Here is an 11,285-nt window from a genome sequence, read left to right on the forward strand (position 1 = left end):
GGCAATTAATGTACCAGGATATTTATCCTAGTGTTGTACTAGAATATTTATCTTGATAAATACTAGGATATTTATCCTAGTAGTGTAATAACAGGATATCCTAGTACTACACGAGGCCTGGTCATAGACCGGGCCGAGGGGGCGTTGATCCCCGAAACCCTCTCCAGGTATATTCCAGGTGTGTTATTTCTCAATGAGGTAAGTAAACCTGGCTGGTGTGTGGGGAGTCCCAGCTAGGCACCGCTGCGACCTTCATAATTCCACGTGCCTGTAGCGTCAACCTGCTAGTTTTTCTGACTGCATGACGCTGACTCCATGTTGTGTTGTGGCCGGGGAGGAGGTGAGGATGGGGGGAGAGGGTGAGGATGGGGGAAGGGGGTTCTGTCCACGTGCTCTTAATCACGTCCACCTCACAACCAGAATCACCATCACAACTACCACCATTCACAATCACACACCCCGCAACGGTAACTCCATACCGTTATCCATGTCAAAATTTCTAAACTACCCTAGGTGACAATGCTTATCTGACTCCTGAAAATGACTTTGAAAGCCAGAATAATTCCATCAACCAAGAGGCCTGGCCTGGGATCGAGCCGTGGGGGCGATGACCCCCGAAGTTAACTGCAGGTTCACCGGCAAACTCCTCTCCTGACGCTGGGTGGGTGTTGTAGTGAGTTTGTTTTGTGACGTTCAGGTTGGCTGTCACGAGGATATTCTTAAGACTATGATTATTCTACATTTTTACACATTATATACACTTAAGATATATGTCATCCATGTCTTTCTGCCTCCCTTTTTTTTGTTTAGTCTCCTATAAATAATTTTGTTGCTCTTGTTGTGGGATCATGGAGATATCTTAATAAAAAAATAATTTCTCCTGTGTATGGGATAGGCCATCCTGAGAGAAGGCATTCCCATGAAATGTAACTCCAGCATAGATGGAACGAATCCTTTGAAGCTGCATTAGTTGATAAACCCATAATGAAATATATCCTCGACGATATCTTCATTACCCTACTGACGTCTCCCAGCTCAGACTGACACTAATAAAGCCTCCCAGCTCTGGCTGACACTAATGAAGCCTCCCAACTCTGGCTGACACTAATGAAGCCTCCCAACTCTGGCTGACACTAATAAATCCTCCCAGCTCTGGCTGACAGACTTCAATACTATGTACGTAACCCATCAAGCGTAAAAGAATATCACAGGGAAATAGCCAGCTTTTGTTCCCACTGTGTAACTATCATAAAATACGAAGCACACTGCTGATGTATCCAATTTTACTAAAAAGAATGGTGACCTCAACCAACTTAGACTGTTTAAACCGTTTTTCTTACACTATACCCAGAGCTAATTTCTCAACGGCCTTTGTTTACATTTTTTTCCATCTTGGGTTAAGAGTGTATACGCAGATTTAACCATAAGACAAAAAACTGGCACTACATGTCCGGCAGTGCGGTGTCTTGAATATGTGCAAATTTTAATCTTTATGCTTTTCATGTTTGCTGTGAAGACAAGGTGGCCATTCTCCCCACAGACAGTTCATCTTTCTCGGCGTAAACGGTGGGGATCTTTCCCGTTTCCTCTAAATTTGCTGTGGCTCATGCCAATGACTTGCAGCTAAGTGTTTATATGTTTTATGGAATGTGAATAATTGACTGTGTTGATGATTTATGTAATGTGACGTAAATTAGTCACAATAATACCAAGTTAGTAATGATACTGTTTAAAAAAAATTAAACCCGTATGGATCATTCAGCAATGCAGTGGTGAAATTAGCAAATTGATAATAATGTCGGCAAATGGTTATGTTGAAAATGCTGATTAGCCAAATGACTCCAGCGTTTGTAAATCGAACTAAATAACACTATATGCTGATTTTTTATAAGTATGTAAACCCAGTTCCGGTGCTCCAGCGGCGCTTAATCACTGATACTCACCACAGGTGCTCCAGAAGTTGCTTAAATCATTGATACCCAGCACATGTGTGCCAGTGAGCGGGTAATCTGACAAACTAGCATCAGGGGGTCATATTTCGCTTTCACGGCAACCCCCCCCCCCCGCCTACCTGCAGCCAGGCCTCACACCACAACCACTTGCTGCCAGACCTCACACTACACCTACCTGCAGCCAGACCTCACACTACACCCACCTGCAACCAGGCCTCATACCACACCCACCTGCAGCCAGGCCTCATACCACACCCACCTGCAGTCAGGCCTCATACCACACCCACCTGCAGCCAGGCCTCATACCACACCCACCTGCAGTCAGGCCTCATACCACACCCACCTGTAGTCAGGCCTCATACCACACCCACCTGCAGCCAGGCCTCATACCACACCCACCTGCAGTCAGGCCTCATACCACACCCACCTGCAGCCAGGCCTCATACCACACCTACCTGCAGTCAGGCCTTATACCACACCCACCTGCAGTCAGGCCTCATACTACACCCACCTGCAGCCTGGCCTCATACCACAACCACCTGCAACCAAGCCTCATACCACATCCACCTGCAGCCTGGCCTCATACCACACCCACTTGCAAACCCTTCAACATATTACCACAAACAGGTAATGAACCGGATAAATGGAAAATGGCAAATGTGATACCCATTTACAAAGCGGGAGATCAGTCTATAATTTGAAAAAAAAAAGGTCCCATCAGCCTAACCTCAACTGTGAGAAAGTTGAAAGAATCAATAATTTCTGACGCAATTCGAAGTCACACTGAAACAAATAATTTGATAACGAATCTCAGCGCGGTTATAAAAAAGGAGGTGTTCTTGTCTTACGAATTTACTAACCCTTTTCACTAAGGTATTCGAGGCGGCAGACCAAGATAAAGAATTCGGTATTATGTATATGGACTTCAGAAAGGCCTCTGATAAAGTTCCACATAGGAGACTGATTCGGAAACCAGCGGCACAAGGAAGAGGAAGAAAAAATATCTCCTGAGTCGAGGCATGGCGACTGATAGGCAACCGAGTTTGCATTAATGGGAAGAAATCAGAATGGGGACCTGTTACGAGTGGTTTTCCACAGGGGTATGTGTCAGTACCCTTGTCGTTCACAATTTACATAAACGCCATTCATGAGGGAATAAACAGCGACATAAATATGTTTGCCAACGACATTAAAATAGGCATCAAATAATTTCTGATGTGGACACTAGAAGACTACAGGATGACAAGGATAGGTTGATGTGGTCGGATAGGTGGCTGATGCGAACAAGTTTAGGGTTCTAATCTTAGGAAAAGGAAATAACTATTACACATATAAGCTAAACAATGTTGATTCTTGTTCAACAGAATACGAAAAAGATCAAAGAATCCTGGTTAGCAGAAATTTAAAGCCAAGATAACAGTGCGTAAGTGTTCGCAATAAAGCTTCATATCAAGAAGTATAAGAAACAGAAACCCTAAGGTGAATGCGAAAAATATCTAGGAGTTCTGGCTATAAGAAATTTAAAACCAAGACAACAGTGCGTGCTTGGCTTTATATCAATAAGTATACGTATATCTTTGATTTGACATCATTTAGGTTATTCTGCTCAATTCCAGTCTCCATATTTTCTGGAAAGACATAAATGCGCTCGAAAATATAGAGAAGAATGAGGAAAGTGATCCATGCATTAGAAACCTTTCCTGCAAAAACATGCTGAAGACACTGAATTTGCACTTTGTGGAAAGGCGCAGAATTTGAGGAAATATAACTGAAGTGTACAAATGGAAAGCAGGAATAAATAAAAGGCATATACATATCATATTGAGACACTTATGCAACATATGGGAATCTTTATTGAAGAAACGTTTCGCCACAGCGGCTTTTCATCAGTCCAATACAAAGTAGAATTGGGTAAGGAGAGGAGGAGATTGAGGCAATCAGTCCCTCAGCCTGGAATCTCCTCCTCTTCTTACCCATTTCTACTTTGTATTGGACTGATGAAGCCACTGTGTGGCGAAACGTTTCTTCAATAAAGATTCCCATATGTTGCATAAGTGTGTCAGTTCTTCAATTTGTCGGTTTTCAAAACCATTCATCACATATGCATATCATGTTGGGTATATCTAACCAAGTCAGGACTGGCAACAATGGATAAAAGTTGGAGAAATTCAGATTTAGAAAGGGCACCGGGAAGTACTAGTTTGTCAATAGGTGTCGATGAACGGAACAAACTACCAGTTAGAGCCATTGAGGCAAGAACTTTAGGTAGCTTTCAATGTAAGTCGGACGAGTACATGAGTGAATTGAACCTTCCTAGCACCGGCTATATCTATCACACAACGAGGGTGTGGTGTTTGGAATGACGACGTTGTATAACCTGTTGCCATCATCTTCATTCCTGCATGACAACGGTACATGAGAGTAAACTTCAATTAAAAAAGATACCAATACCGTGACTGGACCCGTTCACAAATAACCCCACACTTCTGAGAGGAAACTTTAGATGCTGTTTCGGTCTTAGTGTGGATTATTTGTAAATGAACTCTTATTAAAATAACGTTTCGCTCACCGGGAACATTTTAGTTACGAAAATATTAGTGAAAAATCTTTCCTTAAGAGAAACGTTATGATAAAGATTAGCCGTGTTTCGCGCCTTCATCTACCTGCGGGCTGGCTGACTCTCCTTCCTACCACCATCCCTGTTTATGTAATCTGCTCATTTGCGTTTATATTTAAATAAACCTAACAAATATTTATGCCTGGACTCAGTGTAGATTGTTAAGAAATAGAAGCACGCAAACGCGTTACAAAACAAAAACAATGTATTTACGAGGACGGGTTGCTATCCGCCACTCTTGATGGCTGTAAGTGCTGTTAATGCAGCAATTTAAATACTCCTCATGCCCTGCCTGACACACTAGTTTATGCTCGTCCACCATGGCAGGCGCTTCATGTACAAAATGAACAATAACAAGGATACGGCCTCATACACGACCCTGGCTTCTGTGTATCCTTGACGCTGGAGCTAGAGTATCTTGCAGTGCGCCTTGTGTGACAATCACCAGCGTCAACAACAGAGTCAATAAACCGGAATGCCAAACATTAGCAACAGTTAAACTGAATGAGAAGCGTGAGACGAAACATCCTGGATATTACTAAAACTTCAGAGACGTGCAGATAAAAAAAAATAGAACTTACAGAACTAGTTTTCACTGGGACAACGCTTATTAAGTATGACTTGATAAAACTCAACACTGAGCGAAAAGGTGTCCCAATTAAAAATCGTTTTGCAAAATGTATCTCTTTCTTTATTACTGTCTTCAGCACGGCTGTTAAATACACACTGGACAGCTGGAGATAATGAACGTGGGCCGGCTGCCATCACCACCACAGAATAACACGATCCTCGCCGTGGTAGTAGTGTACCTCCTAAGTCACAATACCTTGGCTGGAACAATGACCAACAACCTAAGTTGAACAAAAACTACGTTTCGGTTCATCCTGGATCATTATCAAGTCGCTAGTGATGTGTTATGACCTAGACTGTAGAGACCTCTTCCTACTATTTTTAGATGTCATTCCTTAATCTCCTTAGTCCCCTCGAGGTCGAGGGCTCTTGATCCTGGGAACTGGGTCTATCCTCACTCTTTCTTGTCTTCCTTCTGTATGTTAATAAGGCAATATGTGGTTTATATCCAAAAATCACATATTAACATACTGGTATACAAAATTGATAAATCTTCCTTTTCCTCTCTCCTTTTTTTTTACTTCGTCTCTTCCTCTCTTCATGTTCTTCATCATCTTTGCCTTCCTTTGTCTCTTCCTTCCTTCCTTCCTCTCGACCTTCTAAGCCAAGTCACGTGGCTGACACCCGGCTCACCACGTACACAAGTCATCTACGTACCAGGCACACCTCTCGTAATTAACAAGTAAAAAAAATTATTATTCAGATAATGAATTGGGAAAATTGCTGAGCATGCATGATGTGAAGCTCTCACTCATCATGGTAATTGTTACTTGATAACCTGACAAGGGCATGAGGACCGCTCTTTGTATGACCACAAAGGAGGACCACTCCTGCATGGCTACAGAGGAGGTCCACTCCTGCATGGCCACAAAAGAGGACCACTCTTGAATGATCACAAAGGAAGACCAATCTTGCAAGACCAGAGGACCACTCTGCATAACCACAAAAGACCACTCGTGCATAATCACTAACAAACGACAACTCTAGCATGACCACACAAGACCACTTTTGCATAATCACTGATAATGACTGCAAAATAAAGACTATAGACCTCTATGAACAATAAACAGCTTTACTATCAGGAAAAACGCTGGAACCCATTACACGACCATTATTTTTATCCGGTATTAATATTATTAGCATTATGATTATTTCTATACATGTTGAGAGATTTATATTATTGTTCTTGTTCTATAGTTAGTTGTATTAGATAAAGCATATGATTATGGTAAAAGAGGCATAATGCTGCTGCATCTGTCTCTTCTGTAGTGGTAATCTCAAACATTTTACACAGGAAAAACCTTAATTATACTTATTTTTTTATAATGCCCATAATGGGCTTAATCATGTCTACAAAAAACTATTTTTAAGCGTGCACCTGTCCTGAGGTCAGGTCAGGTAGTGGAGAGGTCACTGGAGACGAAAGTCAGGTGATACGGAAAGGGCTTTGGGCAATGTGTGTGTGATGGGTTTTGCTAATGTAGACACTTCTTTGTTTTGCTCTATTGTTTCCAGGAGCTGGATATTAGCTACCGCGATACATCTTCGTTTTGTCTCGTTGTTTTCATGACGTACTGTATCAAATGTGCTTTTTTTCTGCCAACCCATGACGGTTTGAATGCTTTTGTGGCTTTGTTGGGGTTTGAAGTTATGGAAGTTTCTTTGATGGATTTTGTGGTGCGAACTGCAATCTCCATGTTGGGTCTATAGAGAGAAGAGAGGTGATACCGAGTCTCGTGCGGAGAATTAGCTGCCAGTCGATGTCACTTCTAACTCTAGTAGTGTTGTGTATGTAAAGAGCTCTGAGGTTACGGCACTCAGGCGACTTTCTACCCGGTTAGACAGTGTAATAATAATAAAAACAAGACTTTGGCTAGATGGACGTGACCTCCCTTCTTTACCCGGATATCGACCGGGTCATCTCCTTTCTCCACAACTAAATCACTACACACCTGGATCTTCCTCGTAATACACAAAACTTTACCATCTCGATGAACTATGTATCAGGTTCAATCCATCAGCCTTCGGAAACGACCTTAACTATTACAGCAGTATGTTCACTCATGGGATGAGTGAAATGAGCTGTGAATCGACCCCTGCAACCACAAACAGGTGAGCACTGTCCAGCACTATCATTCTGATAGTATCCTCTCGCTCACAGGATATGTGATACCGTCTAATATTGTCAATATGACCAGTCCGGAGACGAGAAGAAATGACCAGTCCAGAAATAAGCAGAAGTGACGAACCCAGAGACGAGCAGGAGTGGCCAGCCCAGAAACAAGCCGGAGTGACCTGCCCAGAGACGAGCAAGAGTGGCCAGCCCAGTAACAAGCCTGCCCAGAGACGAGCAAGAGTGGCCAGCCCAGAAACAAACCGGAGTGACCTGCCCAGAGACGAGCAAGAGTGGCCAGCCCAGAAACAAGCAGGAGTGGCCAGCCCAGAAACAAGGAGTGGCCAGCCCAGAAACAAGCAGGAGTGGCCAGCCCAGAAACAGCAGGAGTGACCAGCCCAGAGACGCGCAAGAGTGGCCAGCCCAGAAACAAACCGGAGTGACCTGCCCAGAGACGAGCAAGAGTGGCCAGCCCAGAAACAAGCAGGAGTGGCCATCCCAGAAACAAGCAGGAGTGGCCAGCCCAGAAACAAGCAGGAGTGGCCAGCCCAGAAACAGGAGTGACCAGCCCAGAGACGAGCAGGAGTGGCCAGCCCAGAGACGAGCAGGAGTGGCCAGCCCAGAGACGAGCAGGAGTGACCAGCCCAGAGACGAGCAGGAGTGGCCAGCCCAGAGACGAGCAGGAGTGGCCAGCCCAGAGACGAGCAGGAGTGACCAGCCCAGAGACGAGCAGGAGTGGCCAGCCCAGAGACGAGCAGGAGTGACCAGCCCAGAGACGAGCAGGAGTGACCAGCCCAGAGACGAGCAGGAGTGACCAGCCCAGAGACGAGCAGGAGTGACCAGCCCAGAGACGAGCAGGAGTGACCAGCCCAGAGACGAGCAGGAGTGACCAGCCCAGAGACGAGCAGGAGTGACCAGCCCAGAGACGAGCAGGAGTGACCAGCCCAGAGACGAGCAGGAGTGACCAGCCCAGAGACGAGCAGGAGTGGCCATCCCAGAGATAAAAAAAAAATTTGCACTCGCTAAAATAGTATATCCAAACAAGCTTAAAATACAAAGAATCAGTTAAAAAATATCATATGGTTAATATGAGATTGCCCCAGGGTCCCTAGTAGGCAACCCGGTAGTTGTAATAATGGTTTAGAAAGACACGTAAGCAAACACTATGACATTTATTAGAAAACGTTTCGGTTCTGGGACCTTGATCACTTCTAACATACAGAGGTAGAAAGACATTATATATATAGTGAGGTGTGAGTGACGCATGGTGACCTGAAGAATGTCATGTTGGAATGAGGACGGGTAGACGATGAAATCATGTGACTCCTGTGTTGTTGGGTTGGTGGTGCTTAAGTATCATGTATGCTAATGTTTTTGAAATTTTGTGGTTTCCAGTGTTACGTTCTAAAGTGTCGGTGACGGCGATTAGTGAGGCTTCTAGGCACCGTCGGCGTCTCAGGTCTGGTTCGGTGAGAACGAGTTGTGCCTCGTTCCAGTTCATCAAATGCTCCGTGGAGTCTCTGTGGAGGACAAAGGCGTACCTTATATCGTCTCTGTTAGAGGCATTTCGATGCTCATTCAGGCGGACTGCAAGATCTCTGCCTGTCTCGCCTACATATTTTTTGGGACAGAATCCACAGGGGATAGTGTAGACGCCTACTGTAGAAGTTAGAGATGTGGGGCTGCGTTTCGTAGTGAGGTCTTTGACAGATGATGTGTTTATGGTGAAAACGTTGATGTTACTCACAGCAAGTGCCCGGCGAGTATTCGTGGCAAACTTCTCTTCAAAGTGTATAGAAAACCTACCAACAAGGACGATCTTATATACTTTTATTCACACCAAGACACCCGCACTAAAAGAGGAGTCCTCATTGGCTTCTTCTTGAGAGCTCTTCGCATCTCCAGCTCTTGTTTTCAGTTCCCATCTTTCTTCATCCGAGATTGCAGACTCAAGGCACAAGCTATCCTCAACAAACTGCCCATGGAACAGCCCCCTAAGCAGTTCATAGTGCTCCCATGTGGTGATGTTGCCACGAATACTCGCCGGGCACTTGCTATGAGTAACATCAATGTTTCCACCATAAACACATCATCTGTCAAAGACCTCACTACGAAACGCAGCCCCACACTTCTAACTTCTACAGCAGGCGTCTACACTATCTCCTGTGGATTCTGTCCGCCTGAATGAGCATCAAAATGCCTCTAACAGAGACGATATAAGGTAAGCCTGTGTCCTCCACAGAGACTCCACGGGGCATTTGATGAACTGGAACGAGGCACAACTCGTTCTCACCGAACCAGACCTGAGACGCAGACGGTGTCTAGAAGCCTCACTAATCGCCGTCACCGACACTGCAGAACGTAACACTGGAATCCACAAAATTTCAAAAACATTAGCATACATGATACTTAAGCACCACCAACCCAACAACACAGAGTCACACGATTTCATCGTCTACCCGTCCTCATCCCAACATGACATTCTTCAGGTCACCATGCGTCACTCACACCTCACTCTCCGCCTATATATATAATGTCTTTCTACCTCTGTATGTTAGAAGTGATCAAGGTCCCAGGACCGAAACGTTTTCTAATAAATATGTCATAGTGTTTGCTTACGTGTCTTTCTAAACCAACTTGTCGGTATTTATTACCAAGGTTTATACCAGTTGTAATAATGTTGGTAGAATTACCGACAATATGTAAAGTAAAAGGGCACAAGTGCAACTAATGTGACATTTTTATTTTGGCAACGTTTCGCTCTCCAGGCTGAGGGACTGATTACCTCAAACCCTCCTATCCTTATACCTTTCTGCTTTGTACTGGACTGATGAAGTCACTGTGTGATGAAGCGTTTCTTCAATAAAGACTCCCATATGTTGCATAAGTGTCTCAATCTTCAATTTGTCGGTTTTAAACCACTTATCACAATAAACAGTTGGTTACGTCTGACAGCGCAAGACATCGTGGTCTCTTAAGATTGTTGATAATCTTCACTACTATTTACGTAACAATGCGGCGGCGATGGAGGAGCAGAAGCAGCTAAGAAGAAACGTAGTAGTAGTAGCATCATTATTAGCATGGTGGTTACTACTACAGGCACCAGCCTCTCTGCTTCTTATGTCTCTGTATTAGATTGATAAGTCTCGTGGTGGACGAAACGTCTCTTGAATAAAGACACTCGGCTGTTGCCCATGTTTCACATGGCCCGTTCCGTTCCGTGGCGTGGACACAGCAAGTGCTGTGTCCGGAAATCATTGTGACCGCGACCGCTGGTTTACTGGTGTTGGACTTAGTGATCCGAGTTGTTGGATTCACCACAAGTGTTAAATGAATGACCTTTCTCTATTCCTCCCCAACCCCCAAGGCACGACGCCTCTTTCTCCCAAAACTCTTTAAAAAACACCATCCTGCGTGATGGAATATAACAGGGAAACAACAGCTAGACTTGCTTTCCACTGTGTAACCAGATACATCAGCAGCAACCCGCTGCTGATGTATCCACTTTTGTAGATATAAAAAAATGTTCTCGCCTCTCACATAAATGTTTCTAAGACTTCTTAGCAATCCTCTAACCTTTTCTGTCTCTACTCACATCAATAATATTATATTTTTCGTTGTTACTATGACAAAGAATAACACAGTACCAGCAGACGCTAATATATGCACAAACAAATACCTACATGTCACAGCAGCTGCAAACGCAAGGATGTACCTCACCTGTATTCTCTCCTCCCACCCGTATCATCCCAGTGGTACCAGAAGAATGAAGGCAACTTCCTGCCCTTCCCCCCCACCTTCCCGTCTTTTCTATTATGACAATAACAACAATAGAGATCACCAGATAAGGAGTTAACTTACGTCATTATCCGCTCCACAGCTGACGAACACACCACACGCACGCAGATCTGTAAAAATATCACATATTAACCTCAGTCTATAACAATTTCTTAAAATAATACACAACACAAGC

At 44.2% G+C, this 11,285-nt stretch overlaps 1 protein-coding gene across 2 annotated transcripts in view; it reads right to left on the reverse strand.

Annotated features, from left to right (window-relative positions):
* The window catches only part of sky (GTPase-activating protein skywalker), a 90,239-nt gene extending 79,164 nt beyond the window's left edge, over nucleotides 1–11,075 (reverse strand). For both annotated transcript variants that reach the window (XM_070083317.1, XM_070083313.1), the window contains exon 1: nucleotides 11,033–11,075. In XM_070083317.1, the coding sequence (XP_069939418.1) occupies nucleotides 11,033–11,060 (28 nt within the window). In that variant the 5' untranslated portion in view covers nucleotides 11,061–11,075. The remainder of the gene's footprint in view (nucleotides 1–11,032) is intronic.
* Between the last annotated feature and the right edge of the window lie 210 nt (nucleotides 11,076–11,285).

This window comes from Cherax quadricarinatus, chromosome 9, assembly GCF_038502225.1.
Source record: "Cherax quadricarinatus isolate ZL_2023a chromosome 9, ASM3850222v1, whole genome shotgun sequence".
NCBI lineage: Eukaryota > Metazoa > Arthropoda > Malacostraca > Decapoda > Parastacidae > Cherax > Cherax quadricarinatus.